Genomic DNA, 25013 nt, shown 5'->3' on the forward strand with positions numbered 1-25013 from the left:
CATTAGTCATTTAGTGCTACCCTACTCCACGGGGAGTTAAGGCTGGTGAAGAACTTTGAAAATGTGTGTGGATAGAATGTCACTTAAGGTAACTGAAACAAAATACACTTACAACCTTACTCTGGGTCTTTTATTTTTATTTTCTGCCTCCCTACAGGTGAGGCAATATAAATTTATACTTTTGAGAATGCAATTGCTCCTTGTTTTCTCTTATAAAATATAGCTTATATATAATACAATCCAACAACTTCAGGCTGGGTTGAATAAAAAATTATGCCTAAATTCCAAGTGGAATTAAATATAGCCACAAAGATTCCTAACATTTTCCTTACATTTAAGGAAAGTCACTTTTTAAAAAATACTGACTAGTCAGAATTGTGTTGCTCTCCTTGAAATCAGCTCATTTGGCCAACTACTTGCTGTTCAAAAGTTTCTTGTTTCTTGGGGAAAATATGTGTACAGTTGTATTCAAGTTAGTAGCAGCTAAAAAATTCAGTATTTTTCTTTCTTTTTTGATTTGATATGGCTTCATTTGAACCTTCTCAGATACTACATTCTACTAATTGATTATTCATAACAAATTACAAATAAAAAGCTCTTAAAGAGAAAGAAATCTGGCTTTTTCTTTTAATGGTACCATAATTCCTTATAATACCTTTGTCCCCTAGGTTGTAGTGACTTGGACATGGACTTCCCACCCTATGTCCAAAGTTAAGAATTGTAATGTCATTATGTTTGTGCTTACATAAAAGATAGTATACATTTTGACTATACTGCCGCTTTCCTTTTTTTTTTTTTTTTTTTTTTTTTTCTTTTCTTTTTTTGGTACTGGGGATTGAACCAGGGGTGCTTTGTCACTGAACTAAATCTTCAGATCTTTTTATTTTTTATTTTGAGCCACAATGTATCACTAAGTTGTTTAGGGGCTCACTAAGTTTCTGAGGATGGCCGGAACTTGGATCCTCCTGCTTCAACCTCCTGAGTCACTGGGATTACAGGAGTATGCCACAACACTAGTAGGCTACTTATTTCAAAAGGTTTTCTACACTAAAAGAGACACGAATATCCACTTGCATTTTGTATTTCCAACTTTAGTGTGAAAATTTTTATAAAAATTTCTAGGATCTCATACTAATGCTATTTTGTTACTCATTTCACTGATCCCTGAAAGCTCCTGGATGGCCAGTAGAGAAAAGAAGTAAGAATTAGCAAGAAGCTGCATGAAGAAAGGAAATAGCTGTGTGTATTATTCAACTGGATTATAGTCTCCTTACTTTGTTGGACTCCTGAGATCCTTTTGTATTGGGTAGTGTCATTTCACCAGAGTCTGATATTTCAGCTTGCTGAGTGATGAAGGTTTGATCTTGAAGTTTACTTTTATCCCTGCAATAATGACAAAATAAGAGTATTGTCAGCATCCATACCTGAGATTTGGTTCAGAACAGCAAATTCATATTATTTTCACTCAACTCTAATACATGTGAAATGCCCACAAGAGCCATTGTGATCTGGTTCACATTTGAGACTTTGCAGGAGAGATCTTACCCAAATTCCTTCATTTCTCTACTGTCAGAAACAACATGATCTGGAACTGGAGTCCTAGAAGTCTGGTTGTATTTCCTGTGGTGTATAAAAGTCAATAAAAAATGAGGCAGTGTCTCCTTGTATCCTTATATTTCCTTGTATCCTTATATTACCATGACAAGTGAAATGTTTCAGTTAGATGGGCTTATTTTCAAAATAAATTTTTACATGTACATACATACACACACGCGCACATGCACGCACACACATACATACAACATGTTAGGCAAACTAATATATTCACTTGAAAGTTGAGGTATGCTGAACTTGAGAAGTGGAAATATTTATGGAGATGATCATAATGAAGCTACTCATACAACAATTTGTTTGGGGAGGGGGATACTGGAAATTAAACTAGGGCATCATGCATACTAGGCAAGTGCTCTACCACTGACCTATACCCCAACCCAAACAGCTAATAGTGGTAAAGGGCAAGTTTGAACCAGAGTACCAACAAAAATGTCCAGAAAAATATCCCTCTCACAAAGAGAACCCCAGAACACAGAAGGTTATCCAGTAGGGAGATAGGCCCAGTAAGAAAATTTTTACCTTAAATTTTGGAAGGACAGGAAATAAGCATATCACAAATTTAATGTTCTAATTTAAGTGAGTTTAATAGAGATAGAAAGGATAGTAGGTTGATACCCCAGCAGATAAAGATACATACCCCATTCCTAAAACTTGTTCTCAATTAGATGCCTTTGAAAGCAGCATAAAGCACTCAAAATCTAGCTACATAGTCTAATGGTGATATGTAAAAAAAATACTTTAGACACTAAAGTATCTGAACACCTATGTGGTTACTAATGTATTGATTTATTGTAGTCACTTATTGATTATCCCCACTAAGATCAATCACAAAGAAAAATACCATGGACTCATAACCATGAGCTATCAACTATGAACTCTTAACCAACTTCCTACGTGCCTTGGTAGACCTTATATCATCTAACTCCTCCCCCATTTGGTTTGAATCTCCTCAACATTCCACCATCTATTCCTATCTTACTGTTCCTTTATCTAATTCTGGCATGAGGTTTCAAAAGGCTTAAACATAGTTCCATTATGAGTCAGGTTCAAGTTCATTGCTTTGGTGTGACCATCTTGCTTTAATTCCTTTGTTTCTCCAAGGCTGAAAATAACATATAGTATGGAATTAGAGGTCTAGAACTCTAGCTATATTCCTTGAATAGGAAAAAGTTAACTCAAATGGTTATGGTGGTACACCTGTAATTCTAGCAGCTCAGGAGACTGAGACAGGAGGATCATAAGTTCAAGGCCAGCCTTAGCAATCTAGCAAGACACTAGCAACTTAGTGATATCCTGTCTCAAAATAAAATTTAAAATAAAAATTGAAAAGGTCTGGGTACAAAGCTCAGGTAAAGCACCTCTGGGTTTAATCCCTGGTGGTACCTCCAGTACCCAGTACCAAAAAAAAAAAAAAATCAGCTCAAGCCTTACTGATGATATCAGATTCCCTAGTCTAGGCTTTCCTATTACTATATAATTCTTCTGAGTCTATGTTATAGATGTACTTTTATATTTATTTATATGATGATTTGAAAAAAGTTTTCTCTCATATAGAGCATAAATTCATTGAGATTAGGTGTGATGTCCTTATTTACTCAACACTATATCCTCAATAAATAGCACGGACTCAATGTGTACAAGTGAATTAAAGGATAGACTAAATAAAATTTAAACCTTTATCTCAAACTGGCTTTCTGGTTTGGTTTTATTTTGTTTTTGTGGTACTGGGGATTGAACCTAATACCACAAAAACACAGTGGCTAAAACACAGTGGTGACAGTGAAACTAATAATTAAAAGGAATTTATTGGAATACCTGTGGATTTCTGTGTTCCTTTCTATATCTCTTTCTTATATTAGAGTCCCTTGATGAATAAACACATTTACTTATTTTTGCAAACCAATAAAACCTTAACAGTTTTTATGCTTCTCTACATGTGCTATACAATCAGTTAAGCAATGTAACTTAGCAAGCATTACAGTAAGCATCATCCTAAATATCTAAGATAATATTTTCCCTTTAATTCCAAGTCATCTTATGTCTTCATGTCTCCTCATTCCTATTCCTTATCTCTTGGTGTACCCTTTTAGTTTTTCTGGACCTTTAATATATTTCTTCTTCTTCTTTTTTTTTGGGGGGGGGGTACTGGGATTGAACTCAGGGGTGAAGAAGTAGGAAATTACCTAGGAACAAAACCATTCATTTTTGCAAAGAGCAATCTCAAGACTTTTTCCTTCTGCTCCCAGGTCAAATCTGCAATATCCACATTTCTTTCAGTACTTGTCCTAAAGGATTTCAAAGGGAAAAAAGTAAAAAGAAAAAATGTGATCAAAGCAAACTTCTCTTTTTAAAAAATATAAAATATGTAAACATAAGAAAAATTCCATAGCATAACTGAATACTATATAATGACTACAAACTATATCCATTAAAAAACATAAAATTGAAAAGGTTACTAATATACTAGACGACCCAAATGTTATGTAGTCATTAACATGAAAAAGACAAGAACTATAACAACATGAAAAAGTTTTGTGCTCAAACTTTAAGCAAATAAATAAAATAGAATGTTACAATATAGCATACTATGTATTCATAATTACTTCAAAGACAAAAGGAACAAGAAAAAAAGTTGATTGGTAAGATTATTAATAGGTGTTTTTCTTTTAACATTTCTTTTTGTATAAAATATTTACCTGTGAAAACAGTGACAAAAAGTAAATTTGGGAAATAACATATAAATTAAATTATAATCTGTTTTTCTTACCTTTAAGTAAGGCTCCAGGCAGGTCTTTATCTACACTAAAACTTTTCCATAGTATTCATAGTCTACTTGCTATTTATAAAAGCTAAAATGTAGAGTATTTACGTTGTATAATTCAGGAAATATTTTTGCAGATAGGCCAGTGGGGTTGATTTGTTGTTGTTTTGATTTTCCTTTTTATTGTTCTGCAGTATTGGGGATTTAATCCAGGGGTGCCATATCACTAAGCTATACCCCCATCCCTTTTTTTTTTTAATTTTTTTTTTATTGTAAACAAATGGGATACATGCTGTTTCTCTGTTTGTACATGGAGTAAAAGTGTACCATTTGTGTAATCATAAATTTACATAGGGTAATGTTGTTTAATTCATTCTGTTATTTTTTTCCCTCCCCCCCACCCCTCCCACCCTCTTTTCCCTCTATACAGTCCTTTCTCCATTCTTGCCCCCCTCCCTAACCCTAACTCTAACCCTAACACTAACCCCTCCCACCCCCCATTACCCCATCCCTTTTTATTTTTTATCTCAAGATAAATTATTTAATTTAATTTTTATTTATTTTTTTGTGTGTGTGCACTGGGGATTGAACCCAGAGAGACTTTATCATTGAGCTACATCCCCAGTCCTTTTTATTTTGTATTTTAAGACAGGGTCTAACTAAGTTATTTAGGCCCTTTTTCAGTTGCTGAGGCTGGCCTCAAATTTGCTATCCTCCAGGCTCAACTTCCCCAGCTGCTGGGATTACAGGTATGTGTCACCACATCCAGCTAAAAAATTTTTATCTTTTTTATTTTAGGCTCTTTTAAGTTTCCCAAGCTGGCCTTGAACTTGCAATCTTCCTATCTTAGTCTCTCAAGTAGCTGCAATTATAGGTGTGCATGACAGAAAAACCTGAAAGTTTAGGGTTTTTTTAATATAATTTATTTTACTTGTAGATGGACACAATACATTTATTTTATTTATTTTTATGCAGTGGTGAGGACTGAACCCAGTGCCTCACTCGTGCTAGACAAGTGCTAGACAAGTGCTGATCACCAAGCTGCACCTTACAGCCCTGAAAGTTTAGGTTTTGCCTTATGATTACTATATATTTCAATTGTCCTCCCTAATCTGCCTCTTAAACAGATGCTGGAGATTGAAGTCAGGGCCTTGAACACATTCCACACATGCTTCACCACTGAGCTACACTTCCAGCCCCCAGATGATGCAATAGTTTAAACACCATTTCAGCCCTGCTAGTAGAAGTGATAAGTTGCCCAGTAGCAAAAATGTTACACAGAAGGCAGAAGAGGAAGAGCACAGTTTCTGCAATAACAATGTGGGGAATCATTTAGCCTCCTCTGAAATTTTATAACAATATACAGTAGAAGAATGGTGTATGGAAATTACCTTATGTATGGTAGAGATTCAAGCTACAATAAAAAACAGGAAATTGTAACCAATAGCTGCATAACAAAAGTAACATTCTGAATATGGCAATAAGATAAAATACTATATTATTAGTAAATAGATATATATTATTATAGTAATATATGTTGTTTTTTTTTAAAAAATATTATCTTTTCAAAAACTTCCAGAGGCCACTGGGCATGTCCAACCTTCCCAATAGCTATAAAATTCAAAAGCACCTACAAATTAGTACCTTCTAAATGAATTGTAGGGGACTGGCTGTGTGTGGTGGTGTACATCTGTAATCCCAGCTACTTGGGAGGTTGAAGCAGGAGGATCACAATTTTGAGGACAGCATAGGCAACTCCCCCTCAAAAAAAAAAACAAGGACTGCAGATATAACTCAGTGGTAAATTGCCTGCCTAGCATACACAAGGCCCTGGGCTCCATCCCCAGCACTACAATAATAATTAGAATTATTTAATATATAATATAATCATAGTAATATAATTATATTATAACATGATATTATAATATAATAATATAATAAAATGTTTATTATAACAATTTAATATTTACTATAATAATATAATTGTGTTATATTATTATTAAAATATTTAAAGCAGAAAATACTCATGAAAAAACTCTTACTAAGATACTAAGTTCATAGTTGTATAGGAAGTCCTTTAAAGTTTTATCAGTTGGGCTGGGGATACAGCTCAGTTGATAGAGTGCTTGCCTTGCATGCACAAGGCCCTGGGTTCAATCCCCAGCACCACAAAAAAAAAAAAAAAAACAATTCAAGAAACAAAATTTCATCAGTTAGGACCTCCGAAGAATTCAATTAAATTGGAATACAAACCATAATTTAGTTCCAGAATAATTATAATACACGATAATATAATCAGTGGTTTAATGGGAAGACTGTACTACAAAACAAAATGCTAACAGGAAACAAAATTAATCACTGTATACCCAGGCATGGTAGCACATGCCTATAATCCCAGCAACTAGGGAGGCTAAGTCAGGAGGATAGCAAGTTTAAGACCAGCCTCAACAACCTGAGAGAACAGCCTGAGAGAGGCCCTACGCAACTTAGTGAGACCCTGTCTCAAAATAAAAAATAAAAAAGGCTGGGGTGGATTCAATCTCCAGTATCAAAAAATAAAAATAAAAATTTACATGGTTAGATATTTTTGCCTTCATCTCAAGATAGGAAATGAAGCAGTACAAAATATCTGAGAAACCTATACTTATCAAAAATGTTTAACTTGAATCTAATGAAGCCTTTATAACTACTTTCCAATTTAAGCAAAATAAGATAAACAGGTTAAAAGATATTACAATGACATCCTATGGGACAAATAATCTAGTCTCTAACAAATCTCTGTCATGAAAATAATGAGGTATCTACTAAGAATACATACTAAGACCCACAAACTATGCTGAACATAAGGATTGCAAAGATAAATCAGTTCCCATTCTCAAGTAACTTGTTGAGAAATCAATTCTACTTAGTTATCAAACTGAACTTTTCCAAGTTCTTATTTCATTAAAGGGCACAAAAATGGCAGCACAAAATAAAAAGTGTTATCCATACCATTTTTCAGCCTTGATAAGATCCTGATTCACACTATTGGTGCTGTGTTCTCTGCCATCAAATGTCCTGATCAGGGGATATTCTGTTTTTCCTGCACATGCCATTCTCATTTTTATATTGAAAGCATCTTGTGCTATCTGCTTGTAACGCTTTCTGCTGAGTAAGATCTGTTGCTTCACTTGGTATAGAGCATCTAAAAAGAACCTTTCCACTTCTGTTCTCTCATCCAGTATGTTCTTGGCCAGCTTCTTCACGCGATTCATTTCCCTGTCCTTCATCTGAAGGAGGTATTGTAGCTTGTCAATTTCTCCCCGACCTGCTTGGTTCTCTATTATTGCCTGTTGCTGCAGTTTCGAAACTTCAGTCTCAAACTCTTTGGTCATAAAACTCAGAGCATTCTCTAAGCTTACCACCTTCTTCCGAAGAACTTGGATTTGTGCTCTCTGCTGGGTGAGTTGCAAAATCTTTTCCCTAATCAACAGGTCATTGATCTCCTAAAAACAGATGAGAGAGGGGAGAGTTCATTAATCATTCCAAAACTTTAAAGTTCCTCACTAATTTTCATTACTTCATGAGATGTAAGTTAGCTACAAGACTAAGAAAGTGATTATTTCAATGTTTCTGTGTAGAGAAAGTAATGAATACCCTAACGAATACTTGTCTGGACATGTGATTTTACTGATTATGAAATTTCAAACTGCCTCTAAAATTTTGAAAGGTTAAATAATTTATATTATCAAAATCAATAAAACTATACAATAAAACTAATGTAATGGAAATCGTGATAGTCTCCTAGTTGCCTATTCCAATATCCATTTTCCATTTTTCTTTGCATCTTAGTAATAAAACCCCAATTTTATTAAGGAAGGAAGTAGAACCAGCTGAAAATCCAAGGCTTCCTTGCAGTTCAGCATATTAAAATTCTGGTCAATGAGATATAAGTGGAAGTACGTGTAAGACTTCCAGGAAGACCTCTGAATCTAAATCTAAAAGGGTACATTTTTTTTCTTGTTGTCCTTCCTCTTCCTTCTGTTTGGAATAATGGTTAGACCTCCAGTAGCCACCTTGGCCATGAGATAACTTTGAGGATATAAGCCAAATGTTGCAGAGGAGAGTTAAGGAATCTGAGTATCTTTTGATTTTGTGGCACTACCATTCCTGTTCTGGATTGCTTATCACCAGTTCCTTTAGGGGAAGAACAAACCCTCTTGTGGTGATGCCATTGATGTCAGGTCTGTTATAATCAAATTTAGGTGATTTGGGGACCAACTATAATCAAAGGAAAATCAGTATTTTCTAAAGGTAGTAGACAATAAGAATAATATTTATGTTTCTGATAAAAATCATATTTATAAAGTCAAATCTAATGCTTCTTATAAACTATTCACTAATTCATCTTTTCAGATAAGGAAAATGCATCGTCCAGACAGAAGAAAAATGGTTCTACTGTCCTTTTGTATGCTTATAGTAGTCAATTCTTAATATTCACCAACCCAATCATTAAAAAAAAAAAAAAAAGACTAGGAAACAGTATAAATGAAAGTGGGAACCTTTTGATGTAAAAGAAAAGTACGATTTTCTTGCAACTTCTCAGAGGTTTTTTGTAGAGCATCAGCTTCCTTCAGGTGGTATGAGAGAGCTTTCTGGAGATAAATATTCTCTTTAAAAACATTTCTTCCAGCAGCATTCAATTGCCTAAGAGAGATATAAGATCACAAAACATAGGCCCAAGTTTTAGATATTATCAAATGAAAACAATGATTGCTTTATCCTCTAACATTAATAATGACCATCACTGTAGTTCAGTAGTAGTGAACTTGCCTAGCATGCATGAGGCCCTTAGTTCAGTCTCCCACTCATTTAGCTTATGATAGGCACTCAATAGGCAGGTGGGGAGCTTGTTACAAAGTTCTCACCCTATAGGAAAGTGCAAAGTGATGTGTTACTTTCAGGCATGAGTTTCCCATGCTCTTTCCTATCTAGAGGGACAACTTGAAGAACTCCAAAATGGCAAAGGGACAACTTGAAGAACTCCAAAATGGCAGAGGTACAAAATGAAAGCATCCCAGGTTCCTGAATCACCACTGAAGGAGAGTGCCAGGTCCATATTGAATTGTTATACAACAAGAAATAAACCATTGAGACCTGGGAGTTCAATTAGTAACATACTTTAGTGTTACTTCCACTAATATATCTCAAAACAATCCTGCAAGTCTGCTGATATCAGTCCCATTTTTATTTATTTATTTATTTTTATTTATTTTTTGGTACTGGGGATTGAACCCAAGGGAGCTTAACCACTGAACCGCATCCCCAAACCCTTTTTATTTTTAGAAATAGGGTCTTGCTAAGTTGCTTAAGGCCTTGCTAAGTTGCTGAAGTTGACTTTGAACTCATGATCCTCTTGCATCAGGCTCCCCAGTTGCAGGCATTACAGGTGTGCACCACCACACCCAACCCATTTTTAGATGAAGAAATTTAATTTCAAGAAAGTTAAGCGGTCTGCCAATGTCACTATGCATGCTGAGAACCAAAGCAAGGCCCAGATTCCCTCCACCACACCATGCTGTTACAAAATGGTTAGAGGGAAAGGTGTAGAGCATAAAGAGACAGTTAGGGAGAATAGACCAGAACATTTGAAAAAGGCTAGCCAGGAGAGGAGGAGGAAGACAAGAAGATAAAAAGAAGCCAGGTGCAGTGGTGCATGCCTACAATCCCAGCTGCCTGGGAAAGTGAGGCAAGATCACAAATTCAAGGTCAATCTTGGCAACTGAGCAATACACTATCTCAAAATGAAATAAAAAGGGCTGGCAATATAGCTCAGTGCTTTCCTAACAGGTGTGAGGCCCTATGTTCAAACACCAGTACTGTCAAAAAAAAAAAAAAAAAAAAAGGTCTCCGTATGTGGCTCAGTAGTACAGCACTTGTTTAGCATGCACAAAGCCTTGGGTTTGATCCTCCAACCCACACTCCCCTCAAAAGAAAGAAAGTAGACCAAGCAAAGAGGTAAGAGAGGCTTATTTGAAAAAAGAGGCAATGATCTCTTACGTCACAGCTTCATGGTGGGCTCTCTCTGCCAGCATTACTATCTTCTTTTCAGCCTCTTTTTCTAGTCGGTGCTACAAAAAGAAAATGGCTGGTTTAAAATAGTTATATCTCTAACAACAGTTCTAAAAGATTTACACGTGTTATTTACTTTTTACAACAACACTATGAAATAGATATTGTTATTAGCCCCAGAAGCAATGACTTAGGAAAAAAGAAATTAATGCACATTGTCAGGAAGTGGTAGAGCAGACACATACATAGGCAATCTAATGTTACATATCCTCCCTAATGAGTAATCAAGTAAATAAGAATGAATAGGCTGTGATAAGAGCTATACATGAAATACGTGGGAGTAATAAGATAGGGAGTAACTAGGGGAGATCATTTTAGGTAGGAGTGTAGGAAATCTCTGAGGAAATGACATTTGAGATCTAGAGAATAAGCCACAGCTTAAAGAAGAACATTTCAGAAAGAGGTAATAGTCAAGCACAAAAACATGGAAGTAGGTATGACTTTGTGATTCAAGATACAGAAAGGAATAAATGGGAAAACAAAAGCAAACCAAACAACAATGATCTGGGGAAATCCTTTATAGACCAGGTGGAGCATGCTAAGCAAGAGATGAATGAACAGACCTATTGGAAAGCCTAGTGCCTTAGGAAGCAGCAGCCCTGGGATTCAAACCCATAGAGAAATACCCATGAACTCTGTAACAACAGGGTAAGGCTGATACTGCTGTAGGTGACCAACCCATCTTCCTTTTTCCTTCCTAGCTGCTACTAGTAGTTGGAAAAACAAAATATTCACTTTCCCAGCATCTTTTATAACATGGTCTAGCCAATAAAATGTAAGAAGAAATCTGCTAAATGCTTCTGGAAAAGGTTTTATGGCTTCCAGATAAAAGGGGCAGATATATCTGGAGTATCCCTTCATTCTTGCCTTAAACATAAATAAAGATTGAAGTTACTATTATCATCTTGCAACTATGAGGAAAAGACCAGAAGCACCTACTCTTAGACAGAATAATCCTATTTATATACGCACTATTACTCAGGTATTCTGTAAACTGACCGAGTACTTCTAAAGAGATAGGATTTAGGTGAAGTAGAGGGGAAATGCAACTGAGAGCGTCCAATTCCTGACCATTGCAGGAAGAGTCCCAGAGGGAAAGCACCAGGGTGCTGCTCCTGTCTTACTCCCTTTAGGTAATTCCATACACAAACTAGAAACCTAGGCCACTGTGTGTGGAGGGGCGGGGGGTGCTGGAGATGGAAATAAACTTAACACATACTAAGCACACACTCTACCCCTGAACTACATCTCCAACCCTGTAAATCACTTTTTAAAGTAATTCTTTTTACCTAAAATTCTTGAGTTATTTGCCCCACCCTCAACTCCCTACATGCCTACCAATTTCTGAATCTAATCAATTCTTTCCTACAAATGAAAATTAAAGAAACAAAAGAATTAATTGAAATCATGGGACCTCTGAAAAGACTCTATGGAAGAAATGTGTTCCAATGTACTTCCCATAATTTGGAGAATTAACTTCAGAGACCCAGAGAAACCAGGAAGTTTGGGATGTGCTAAGAAACATTTTTGAACCCCCTTTTATTAACATCCTTGGCTCCACTAGACTAAGGGAACATTTTCATACTCAGAGTGATTTCTCCAATTCCTTCTCCCCTATGTAGAGACACATGTAGCTTTAATTGTACCAGGGGAATACCAAGCTGAGACCTGAAGCCTTTATAAAATCTTTAAATGGAAACAACCTAAGTGTCCATCAACTGATGAATGGATAAAGAACATGTGGTACATATACACAATTGGGTATTTTTAAGCCATACAAAGAATGAAATTCTGTCATCTGAGACAACATAAATAAAACTACATGATCCAGGGCTGGGTTTGTGGCTCAGTGATAGAGTGCTTGCCTGGCACCTGTGAGGCACTGGGTTTGATCCTCAGCACCATATAAAAACAAACAAAATAAAGGTGTTTTTAAAAAAAAAGACTGCTGGACTCTGAGGTTCATGTTGCCAAAACAAAAACAAAAACAAAACCTAGATTATCTGGATGAAACAGAAACCATTATGTTAAGTAATACATGCCAGGCCAAGAAAGACAAGTACTGCATGATCTCACTCACAATATGGGATCTAAAACAGTAGTAGAATGGTGGCTACCTGAGGCCAAGGAGAGTGGTGTAGATGATGCAGAAGGGTTGATCAGTAAGTCAGTTATGAGCAAGAAGTTGTGTTGTGCTATGCACAGTAGAGTGACTATAAATAAACAATATACTGTAAGTTTCAAAAAGTAGATTCTGAAAGCTCTCCCCATAAAGAAATGATAAATGTGTGAGGAGATAGATATGTTAACTGGATTTAAACAGTATATACATGTATTAAAACATGATATGGTACCACATTAATATGTATAATTTTATATTTTTATTTATCAATTAAAATAAATCTTAAAAAATTAAGAGAATCTCTGAATGGAAGGGGGAAAGGAATGGAACTTCAGATTTCTAGATTAGAAAGTTTTGTTTTCTCTGATTTTTATCTATTATGAAATTGATAATAATCTACTAAGATACCAAATGGAAGGTTGGTATATTTCAGAATGCATATAAATACATTTATGTTGTTCTGGTAAATGAAACACTTCTTAATTAACCCTAACATTCTGTACCTTTTCTTCAAAAAATCTGCTCTCCAATCTGCTAAGAGACTCCTGATGTTTCTTCTCTGTGTTTCTTAAATTTTCCTTCAGCTAAAATTTAAAAAACAAAAACTGGTCAGTAGGAAATGAGGTTGACTGGGACATATTCCTAAAACATTCCCAATATAGAAACACTTTTTGATACATGTTAACTTTCCTAGTCCTGAACACAAAGAAATTCAGTGTCCTCGCCTTGGAATACCATATTTCCCTCAATCTTCTATAGGTTTACAAGAACAGTATTGAAGATTTTTTTTAATTAAAAAAATGTGTTGTCAATGGACCTTTATTTATTTATATGTGGTGCTGAGAATCAAACTCAGTGCCTCACACATGCAAATCAAGTGCTCTACCACTGAGCCACAAACCCAGCCCCAGTATTGAGTTTTTAAAAAGCCTTTCATGATCAATAGTTCTCAGGGCATTCAGATAAATTGTTCTTATCATATTTTCCAAATATCTTCATTTCAAATGGGGAATCATAAAATTCTGGAATTGGAGGGATGTTCCTATGCCAGAGTAAACTTGTGGCCCTAAACCATTGCCTGGAGACTGTGCTTGAAGGCTGCTGCCACTGATGTGGGTTGCACAGTGGGGAAAAAAAACTGGAAGGATGTTAGGAGTCAGACTATACCACTTCCCCACCTAATACAGGAACCCCTTCTTTTTTTTTTTTTTTTTTTTTTTTGGGTGCTGGGGATTGAACCCCAGGGCCTTGTGCTTGCAAGGCAAGCACTCTACGGACTGAGCTATCTCCCCAGCCCCAGGAACCCCTTCTGACAAAAATGCTTTGAGACAGAAATATCACTAATTCAAGTCTCATTAATATATCAGGCTGCTTTTAAATAGTTGCCATTAAAAAAAAAAAAAAAACTCTTCCTAATATCAATCTAAAAAATATGTCCCCATGGTTCCTATGGGTGGGCACTATTTTTATTCTCTAAAATGATATAGAACAAAAAAGGCAAAGAAATATACACTAATTTAAAGTGATGATCCTGTAGTCTATACTACTGGCAATAATAAATAAGACTGGCTGGTGCACACCTGTAATCCCAGCATTTCAGAGTCTGAGGCAGAAGGATGGCATGTTTGAGCCCAGCCAGGCCTTAGTAAAACTGTCTCAAAATTTTAAAAATTGAAAAATTAAAAATGCCTGGAGATGTAGCTCAGGGTAAAGCGCCCCCAGGTTCAAATCCCAATACCACTAAAAAAAAAAAAAAAAAAAAAAAAAAAGAGAGAGATTAAAATAGGCATCTGGAATACTTTTTTAACATTCACACCACAAAAAAGGCAATAAGAGCTTCCTCTCTCACCAGCTGTTTGATGTTTGACTCTGTTCCAATCACTTAACTGCTCTAAGTCTCAGGTTGTCAGAAAAAGAAAACAATAATAGTATCAACCTCATAGGGGTGTGGTAAGGATTAAGTAATAAATAATAAATGTAAAGCACTTAGCATAATAACCATTTAATATATAAATTGGTGAATATGTCTAAAATTATCCTCCCTATACAAAACAATTTTCCTCATGTAATCTCTGTTCTGTTCATTAAATCTCCACTTTATATGATCTCTTTCAGATGTTATTCTTTCTTCCTAAAATTTTATACAGTTTAAGTGACCTCACATTGTCAAAGACTTTCAAAATAAATGTCAATTTAGCTGGGTATGGTGGTACATGCCTGTAATCCCAGTGACTCAGTAGGCTGAGGCAGGAGGATTACAAATTCGAGGCCAGCCTCGGCAACTGAGAGAGGCCCTAAGCAACTTGGCAAGACCCTGTCTCAAAATAAAAATAAAAAGGTACTGAGGATGTAGCTTAGTGATAAAGTTCCCTGGGGTTCAATCTCCAATACTCCCCCTACAAAATTAATGAGTTTCTATCTTCAAGTGTGTGGAGATAGCCCTTTTATATACCATTAGACTTCTCCAAAAATCTATAATTAATAAATCTTTCAAATGATAATTAGGCAATGTGCACCACAAATCTTTAAAAGTTCATGTTCTTCTTTCTTTCCTTTCCTTTCTTTCCTTCCTTCCTCCCTCCCTTTCTTCCTTCCTTTCTTACTTTGGAGATGGGGGTTTCATATGTTGCCTAAACTGGAGGGCAGTGACTACTCACAGGCACAATTCCAGTACTGATCAGTACTTGCAACCTGTTGGTCCCATTTCCAGGTCACCATATTGATGTCAACTTAGTGTGAACACCCAATAAGCATATGCACTATATCCTGGAACTCCTAGACTCAAGCAATCCTCCTGCCTCAGCCACCTGTGTAGGCTGGACTGTAGGCAAGTACCATCACACCTTATGTCATGTTCTTAAACTATATATTTCATTTCCAAGAAACTGTCCTAAAAACTAATTAAAGATATAGAAATTTCTTCATGCCTTAGTTGTACATACTTTATAATAGTGAAAAATTAGAAAAATGTCCAAATAGCCTACAGAACAGGAACTGATAAATTGATGGCTACCCAGTGGAATTCCATGCATTTATTCAAAAGATTTTATAGAAAAATACTTATAGCATTGAAAAATGTTCATAATATATAATGTGAAAAGTTAGGTTAACAATTTGTACATCATGACTTTACTTCTATTAAAAATAGCATATATTTTAAAATATATTTCAACATAGAAGAAAAAAGGAAAGACTACACCAAAATATTAACGTGGTTATCTCTAAGTTGTGTAATTGTAGGGGCTGGAGTTTTTATTTTCTTTTTTAATTCTCTAAGCTAAATTTGCTAAAATGAACATTATTAATCATAGAGTGCTCGCCTAGCATGCATGAGGCCCTAGTTTCGATCCTCAGCAACGCATAAAAATAAAATAAAGGTATTGGGTCCACCTACAACTAAAAAATGTATTTAGGAAAATAGTAACTTCAATTTCCAATGTTCATTTTGTTAGGCAGAGATAAATCATTTTTTCTTTAAAAATGTGTACCTTGGGGGCTGTGAAGATAGCTCAGTCGGTAGAATGCTTGCCTTGCAAGCACAAGGCCCTGGGTTCGGTCCCCAGCATTGAAAAAAATAAAAAAAAAAGTGTGCCTTGAATACCTTTAGATAATGCAAATGTAATTAGTCTCTTTTCAAGTTGTACAACAAATTCTATATACACAATAAAATGTCCCTATATATACACCTCCAATTTGAAGTTCATAGGCCCCTATGCCTGTCTCATTTCTTCCACATTTGGAACTCCACAGAATCATTTTACTTTTTCCCATAAACTTACAACTTTTGCTTTTGAATTTTAAGTCCTCAACAGCCCTCTTTGAAAGATCTGAAATCTATTCTTCCAGTAGGTGGCAACATTGGTCTTTAAAAAAATCACCCTACGCCCAACTACAATGTTAACCCATTTTGATTCACGATATATATCTATCTACACATAGATTGATTAATGTTGAGAGTTTCTGAAAAGTTAACTATATTGCTTCAATTTGCAGCATTTTTATAGAAAACAAGACTTTATATTCCTTCTAGAAAAACTTGACATTCCTTCAATCATGGTTTGTTTTGGGGTTAAGATTATCAAAAGAAAAACAATATTTATTTTGAGATTTGACAATTATGGAAAACCTAAGTAATGAGGATTAGATCCCATGGGGGTCTCCTGAGATATCCGAAGCACCGCCTTCTGCTGCAGCTCGCTGCTTCTCCAGTTTGGCAATCAATTCTTTCGCGGGATTGAAGACACCATTGGTCTGCTGGTCACAGACATAACAGCGCGGGGTGGTGCGATAATGCTGTAGTGCACAGTTCTCGCAGAAATAATGCCTGCACTTGGTGACAACTGGGTTCTGGAATGTCTGACGACAGATGAAACACTTGAATGGTATTTCCTCATCATCGCTTCCCACTTCATAATTTTCTTCTTCATAACCACCGTATCGACCCTCATCAAGCTCCCGTTCTATCTGCCAACCATGCTTGTAATCTGAACGGTCATGGAGGAATTTGCAGCTATCTCCAAAGCCGCAGAAGCCAGTCTCCTTGTAGTCCTTACAGATGTCGGGCTGGTAATCCCAGCGCACGGTGGCACGTAGATGCTCAGGCGCTCGGATGGGGCCTTTCCTCACCATCCCGGAAGAGGCATTGCCCATAGACGTATCCTTGGGTTTTATGTACTTCTGGTAATTATTGATTCCCCGATAGATCTTGTCATCTTCCTTGCCCCTCAGTTCCTCCTGGATCTTCTGGCTGCGCTCAAAGATGGTTTGTGCGTCACGCTCCTTCTCCGTGTCCAGCTCGTAGACAGCTGTGGCCCCCATATCCTCTGGCCCCACTGGCTTTGCCGAGCGGGTGGACTTGTAGACCACGCCTAGACTCTCCTCCTCCTCCTCCTCGCTACTGAAGTTGCCATAGGCCGCCTTCGGTCTACCGCTGCCACGGGTCTTCTGTATCATTGGATTGTGGGTCGCCCGCTTCTTCTCCGGTCGCACCACGGAGCTGCCTTCGTCACTACTGCTGCCGCTTTCCCCGGGCTCCGGGTCGCACACCGGACGCTTTCTGCGGCCTGCAGCCCCTTTCCGTACGGGCTTTTTAAAGAGGAAGGGGCACACCTGGTCTGTCGACTTTCCCGGAGAAACCCGCTCGGCCATCTTGGAGCCCCACGCGCCTAAACGGCTGCGGCGCGGCGCACTGAGGAGCGCGCTGGGTGGCGCGGGGCTCACGTCACTGCTGCTGTGCGCTGGGCGGGAGGCGCCTGGGAGCACCGCGAGAGCGCAGGCGCCGACCGCCGGCTCCGGCCCACTGCGCCTCCCACCGAGGTGTACTAAGCACTGCTGCGGGTCTTGGGTTTCACTGAAAGCTAAAGATTACACCGTTCGTGCCTCAGAGAATTTACAATCTAGTAGGGGAGATAAAACAATGAATAAATATAACTTCAAGGTAGGAGGGGCTAAGTAGCATAAAAGACATACAAAATGCCTTGGTAAGGTACAGAGAATTGTTACTTTTTCACAGGACTTCTGACGGTCTCATGGAGAACTTGAATTTGAGCTGAGACTTTGAAGAACAGGTCAAATTTAAAGGGCAGAGATCCATCAGAAATACATTCCAGATTTTAAAAAGCAGTGTGGACAAGTAAGAAAGAAAAGACTTATAGATATAAGCGAATATCCAGTTTGGGTGGATTAAAGGGAGTGTGTGTGTGAGGGAAGGGTGAAAGTAGCAAAAGGAGACAATAACGTCTGTAAGTAGGTGTAGGGTCTTAACTTTCACATTAAAGTATTTAGACAATATTCTGTTTGCAGTGAAGAAATACTAAAGACTATTCTGCTGATCAGAACACTAGAACCATAATATTTTAATAAGATTATTCTGTATATACTGTGGACAACAGTGGAGGTCTTAAAATATGTGCAACATTTTTTGACACGAAATCTTACTTTCAAATGATGGAATCTAATTCCCCTCCCCTAGGATGAGGGTCAGACTTAGGGACTCACTTGAGAAATTTGCTACTTTGCCCCTTATGTTTTCTAGAACTGGCATTTCCCTTCTTACTGAAGTCAGTCCAAAGGGTTAATGCTGATAAACGGGAGGATGTGTTGGCTGTGGTTTGGTTGAATTCACAAAGAAATCAAAGCCTAGGAAAAAAAAAAAAAAATAGCCAGCTTGGGAGACTGAGGCAGGAAGATCACAGTTCAAAGCCAGCTTCAGCAAAAGTGAGGCACTAAGCAACTCAGTGAGACACTGTCTCTAAATAAAATACAAACTAGGGCTGGGCATGTGGCTCAGAAGTCGAATGCCCCTGAGTTCAATCCCTGGTACCAAAACAAAACAAACCCCGCCTAACAGTCAAGACCTTTGGCTTCCTCTTTTTCTCTCAAATAATCTCTACATTGTCAAGCAAGTTCTTTGCCATTTCATATGCATTATGTGTGTGAAGCTTTTGCAGATCTAAGTAGTTAATTTTAATCTCCAAGAAGGAAACTTACATCATCTAATTCTTTCTCCACTTGAATTTTTCTCTTCTGGAATTGTTTAATTGTTTTTAGCTCGGTCTGAATCATGCCAATTTCTTTGGCTTTTTGATGGAACCGTCCCTCCAGCCCATTTATTTGCAAAGTATATTTTTGTTCCTGTGTTCAAAAAAGGAGGCAAATGAGTTAGGAAAAACAGAAGTTCCAAAGAGTTATGTTCCCTTTAAAGCATTAAGCCATTACTATATCTTCTTTGAAGAAATGCCCCACTTTTATTTTTGCATAGTTTTAAATTTTGCATAAAATTTTGATTTCTGTAAAACAACTGCCTTAAGTAAGAAAAATTATGAAAAATTTTCTATACAAGTTGGTCTTCTATGAAAGGCAGAAAATGCAGATGTTTATTTAAAGGGGGCATAAGAAAATAAACAAAAAACCCCAAAATTAAAATTAAAAAGGGGCATAAGGGGACTGGGGAATGTATCTCAGTGGTAGAGTACTTGCCTAGCATGCATGAGGCTCTAAGTTCAATCCCAGTACTAGGAGTATAATATATCCCTAACCTAAGTTAAAATTACTCAGCTAAGATAAAAAAAAAAATTTTTTTAAAGAAAAAAATTAGTAAGTTAAGAGTCAAAGGGAGGACATGTATATCTCTAATAGAAGAAAACAGTAGGAGAAAGGAAAATGGAAAGGAAGGAAGGAAAGGAAAAGGAGAAAGAGGTTCACAAGACAAGGAAAGGGAGGTAAAGGAAGGAGAAAGAGGAAGAAAAAAATGAGAGGAAAAAAGTGAACCAAAAATATTAAAAGAAATGCAAATGGCCCTCAAACATAAAAAAAATCCAGTTGAGCACAATAGCACACACTTGTAATCCCAGCTACTCTGGAGGCTTAGGCAGGAGAATCACAAGTTCAGGATTTCTCGTTTTTTGTTTTTTTTTTTTTTTTTTCTCGTTTTTGAAATAAAAAAAAAAAAATTAAAAGGGCTGGGGATGTAGCTTAGTGGTAAAGCAACCCTGGGTTAAAATCCTCAAAATAAATAAACATATATATGTATACATATACACACATGTACATATATATATATGAAAAATATATACATGAAGAAATGCTCAAACCAGTCCATAAGAAGAGAAATACATATTGAAACATGGAAATATTGTTTCTTATCTATCATATTGGCAAAAATAAATCTTGATAATATGCTCTATTGGTCAAGTTATGAAGAAAGAGGAAATCTCACATAGTTAGTGGCATTATGAAATAGCACAATACCTATACAGGGAAATTTTCTAATTTCTAGAAAAATCACATATTTTCTTTGACCTTGCAAAACTACTTCCGGGAGTCTATGGAAGACTCCTGGTGGATACAAAGATACAGTGGCCAAATGTGAAAAAAAAAAATAAATATACTTGACTTCCTGGAACACTATAGTACAATAGCAACCCAACTATCCATCAAAAAGGGGACTTATGTGGACTAAATGTTTGTGTCCCCTCAAAAATACTAATGCCCTAATAGCCAATGTGATGGTATTTGGAGGCATGGTATTTGGAGGCATGGTCTTTGGAAGGTAATTTAGACATGGAAAAGAAGGTGGAACTTCCATGATTGAATCAGCTTATTTATTTACTTATTTGATTATTTATTTATTTAGGTGGTACTGGGGATTGAACCTAGGAGCCCTTTACCACTGAGCTACATCTCCAATTCCCTTTTTTTTTTTTTTTTTTCATTTTTTCAAGAGAGGGTCTCTCTAAATTGCTGAGGCTGGCCTTTAACTTTCAATCCTCTTGCTCAGCCTCTGTAGTAGCTAGGATTACAGGTGTGTGACATTGCCCAGCTGGGTCAGTCCCTTTATGAAGAGATAAAGCACCTAAGAGCTTGCTTTCTTTCCACGTGAGAATACAGCAAGAAGGCAGTTGTCTGTGAACCAAAAGAAGAACCCTCACCAAGAATCTAACTGTGCTGGCACTCTGACCTCAAACTTTTTAAGTCTCCAGAAATGTGAGAAATGATAGTTGTTTAAGCTACTCAGTCTACGGTATTCTGTCATAGCAGTCCATACTGACCAAAACAGGGACCATTTGAGTAAATACTTCATATTACTATGACATGATCTCCAAAAAAATACAAAGTAAGTTGGGTGCAGTGACTCAGGCCTGTAATCCTATTGACTCAGGAGGCAAAGGCAGGAAGATCACAAATTCAAGGCCAGTTTCAGCAACTTAAACTGTTTCAAAATTAAAAATGAAAAGGCCTGGGGATGTAGCTTACTTAGTGGTAAAGTGCTCCTGGGTTCAATCCCTAATACCAAATATATATATGAGAGATACTATTAAGAGAAAAAAGGAAAAGTGCTGGTATGCTACCTTTTATCTTTTGTTTATACTTATTACAAAATATACATATATATGAAAGGATACACCATAAATAAAATGGTTGCTTATAGGGAGAGGGAGAAGAATGTGGAAAAAACATAGAGGTTAGATTTCTCAGCATATACTTTGTCCTCTTGATTTTGGAACCATGTATTATGTATTTTACATAATTACAATAGTTACAAAATTTTACATGCAAAATAAAAATTTTTAAAAAGCAAATTCTATGGGCTGGGGTTATGGCTCAGTGGTAGAGTGGTTGCCTAGCATGGATGAGGCACTGGGTTCAATCCCCAGCACCACATAAAAAAACTAAATAAACAAAATAAAGTTTCTGTGTCCATCTACAACTAAAACTATTTTTTTTTTTAAATAAAAATCAGGGCTGGGGAGATAGCTCAGCTGGTAGAGTGCTTGCCCCACAAGCACAAGGTCCTGAGTTTGATCCCCAGTACTGCAAAAAAATAAAAATAAAAAGCAAATTCTAGCTGGGCATAGTGGTCCATTCCTGTAATCCCAGTGACTTGGAGGCAGAGGCAGAAGGACTGCAAATTTTTTATTTCATTCATTCATTTATTTATAGTCGTCAATGGATCTTTTATTTTATTTATTTATATGTGGTGCTGAGTATTGAACCCAGGGCCTCACACATGCCAGGCGGGTGCCCTACCAGTGAACCACAACTCCAGCCCAGGATCACAAATTTGGAGCCAGCTTCAGCAATTTAAGGGAGACCCTGTCTCAAAAAAACAAAAAAGGAGTTATATTTCAGTGGTAAAGTGCTTCTGGGTTCTAACCTCAGTACCAAAACAAACAAAGAAACACAAAAGCAACTTCTAGACTTGGGGTGCAGCTTAGTGGTAGAGCAAGTACTTAGCATGCACTTGCTCCTGGATTCAATCCCCAGAACCAAAAAAAAGCAACAAAACTCAAAAGTAAACATAAGCAGCTAAACCTGGCACATGCCTACAATCCCAGTGACTCAGAGGCAGGAGGATTACAAATTCAAGGCCTGCCTCAGCAAATTAGTGAGGCCCTAAGAGAACCCTGTCTAAAAAAAAAAAAAAAAAAAAAAAAATGACTGGGAATTTAGCTCAACGGTGCATCCCTGGGTTCAATGCCCAATAAAAAGCAAACAAACAAAAAACCTGAAAGTAAAATCTGTTCTTGAGTTTGTTGAGTTGGTGGCATAATCTCAAAGAAAGGAACTTCCCATGGTTTTTAAACCTTGCAATTTTGGTCATGCATCCTTATTGGTATATAACCTACAGGGAAAATGCCACCCCCAAAATCTTAATCTGTTTCCAAAATCTTAATTGTTGGTGGTAGCATAAATATTCTGAGATTGTAAATATATTAAGGTCTAAGCAATGTGATTAATTTCGCTGATATCATTAAAAAACCAGACTTTGGTAAGAGAGAAAGGAGATGCAGGTAAGGTAAAGCAAAAATCCTTTATTCCTCCATCTGAACTGAAAGTATTAGTATGGGCTAATATGTATTTCCTACCTCTGTATACTGAAAAGCCCTAGGAGCAATAAAAAACAGGCTCAGTAAGCACTCCTAACACCAGATAATTTTCAAAGTATTTTCTAAGTTTCCTAAAATAAAAATTTATGTTGGTGTTGTGTTATTTTTATTATTATTGGTGTTGTATTATTTTATTATTTATATGTTGTACAAAAAAATCTTGAATACAGGGGTTCTTAACGTCCCCAGCACTTTTCTTATCTTTTATTTTGAGACAGGGTCTTGCTAAGTCCTTAAGGCCTCACTAAGTTGCGAGGTTGGTCTCATACTTGCAATTCTCCTGCCCCAGCCTCTGGAATTAAGGTGTATGCCACTGTGCTTGGCCTATAATATGTTATTTTTGAGTTTCTGTACAATCAAGTATGTGGGCTTTAAAGGTGGTGAGCTTCTTAACTTTTCCACTTATTGGTCTTAAATATCTGAACTCACTAGAAACCTGACCATCTAGTAAATGAAGTATTAGTATATATTAATACTCACCAATTTTTCTTTCTCCTCTTGAGCTTTTTCTTTTGTTTCAACCAGTTGTTGTTTTAGCTTTTCAATCTGAAAAAGATGAAAATGCAGTCAGGAAGGTGATAAAATTGTTCTGTGATCTACATTCATTCGTATGTTTTAATATTTTACATAATATTAAGACCAGAGGGGTAGGAGTGGTAGTAAAGCAGGAAGAGGAGAAGGGAACAGGGTTTTCCCATACACTTAATCTGTTATTGGCTATTTCTAAAACCATGCTATCATCAGAGAATTACCTTAACCATTTTTCAGTGCACATTTCAGTAGTTTAAGTACATTTTTATGTTGTACAAAAAATCTCGGAGATCCAAGATGGCGGACTAGAGGGAGGCTGCGTTCCTTGTCGCTCCGCAATGCCAGATTCAAGCAGAGGATATCTGTTTCTTGGTGAGGCAGTTTTTGCTGCTTATCGATCCCCTGCTCTTTACCCCATTTGTCTGCTGTGATCACCTGCAATCTGCCAGCATATCGACACCTTTTTTGTGAGCAGATTGCTCACTGTCAGGCATCTATCATCCGCCATTTGCCTGCCTCTCGCCTGTCCATCGCCTGCCTTACCCCTATCCATCACCCAACACTCGAGGTTTACCTCCCGATTGTCCGACAGCTGCCAGCAGACTGACTGCAGACCACCAGTGGAGAACCAGCTGCCTGCTGCTGCCTGGAAGTTCACTGTTACAGTACCTTCAGGTTTGATTACACGTGGCTGCCGCCATTTTGAGACAACAGCCAGGCCCTGTAGGACCCCTGGCCGGACTGACTGAGTCCCATCTCCAGGATCCCTCAGCCCGACCGATCACTCCCTGCCTCTGGGGCCCTCACATCGGCTGACTGCTCCCTGCCGCCAGGACCCCCAGACCAACTGACTGCGCCCTATCACCGGGAACCCAGACTGACTAATTGCACCCGGCCTCCTGGATCCCACAACAACAAACACACTCGACCTCCAGGACCCCTGCCGGACCAACTGCATTCTGTCTCCAGGATTCCAGCTGACCACGTCCACCCCTGAGCTGCAGCTCCCCATTTGCCAACACATTTGGAAGCCAGAGCAGCCATCTTGGATAATCCTGGAAACCATAGCTCCGATCTTCGGGTGGGGCAAATTCCATCCTGAGACGCCTGCTGGAGGCTTGAAGCTCATTGTCAGGTAGCTCTCATACATCAGGCAACTGAACACTGGGAGGTTTCATTAGTATATGACTGTTATACAGTAGATTTTCTTTTTTCTCCTTCTAAAAAAAAATATTTAAGTTTTTATTTCTTTACGTTTCTTGCTTTCTTTTCCTTTTGTTTACCTGTTCCCTCAGAGTCTCTTTCTCCCTTATTTACATGCTGACATCCGATTTCTTTTGATTACACTCTTACCCTTTCTATTTTCTAGAACTTCTGTATATTCTTTTATTATCCCATTAACAGCCATATTCTTCATCCCTCTGCATCCTGTTTGTCCTCCATTAGAAACTGCAGACATTATTGTAAACCTGTTTGTTTTACCAAA

The 25013-nt window shown here is 37.3% G+C and overlaps 2 protein-coding genes across 4 annotated transcripts in view; both read right to left on the reverse strand.

Moving 5' to 3' along the window:
- BBOF1 (basal body orientation factor 1) overlaps positions 1–25013 on the reverse strand; it is a 46899-nt gene that overhangs the window by 5814 nt on the left and 16072 nt on the right. Inside the window, exons 3-11 of one of the 2 annotated variants that reach the window (XM_079129803.1) lie at positions 23477–23542; positions 19098–19241; positions 13112–13192; positions 10415–10485; positions 8917–9061; positions 7367–7860; positions 3798–3899; positions 1546–1620; positions 1275–1383 (exon numbers count right to left, since the gene is read on the reverse strand). In XM_079129803.1, coding sequence (XP_078985929.1) covers positions 1275–1383; positions 1546–1620; positions 3798–3899; positions 7367–7860; positions 8917–9061; positions 10415–10485; positions 13112–13192; positions 19098–19241; positions 23477–23542 — 1287 coding nt within the window. Of the gene's footprint in view, positions 1–128; positions 1384–1545; positions 1621–3797; positions 3900–7366; positions 7861–8916; positions 9062–10414; positions 10486–13111; positions 13193–19097; positions 19242–23476; positions 23543–25013 lie in introns of those variants that run through there. The other variant, XM_079129802.1, reaches the window with a different exon arrangement.
- On the reverse strand, positions 13137–18541 carry LOC306655428 (E3 ubiquitin-protein ligase RNF113A-like). Of its 2 annotated transcripts, XR_013762258.1 has the most exons (2): positions 16388–18541; positions 13137–13192 (listed from the first exon to the last, which is right to left on the reverse strand). XR_013762258.1 is itself a non-coding variant. In XM_079129857.1 (1 exon), exon 1 carries the CDS (start codon positions 17754–17756, stop codon positions 16749–16751), a length of 1008 nt encoding a protein of 335 aa, XP_078985983.1. In that variant the 5' UTR covers positions 17757–18541; the 3' UTR covers positions 16189–16748. The 2 variants fall into 2 exon arrangements, 1 of the variants encoding a protein (XP_078985983.1); XM_079129857.1 differs by lacking the exon at positions 13137–13192 and having other exon boundaries at positions 16189–18541.

Source organism: Sciurus vulgaris (genome assembly GCF_902686455.1).
Source record: "Sciurus vulgaris genome assembly, chromosome: 2".
NCBI classification, from domain to species: Eukaryota; Metazoa; Chordata; class Mammalia; order Rodentia; family Sciuridae; genus Sciurus; species Sciurus vulgaris.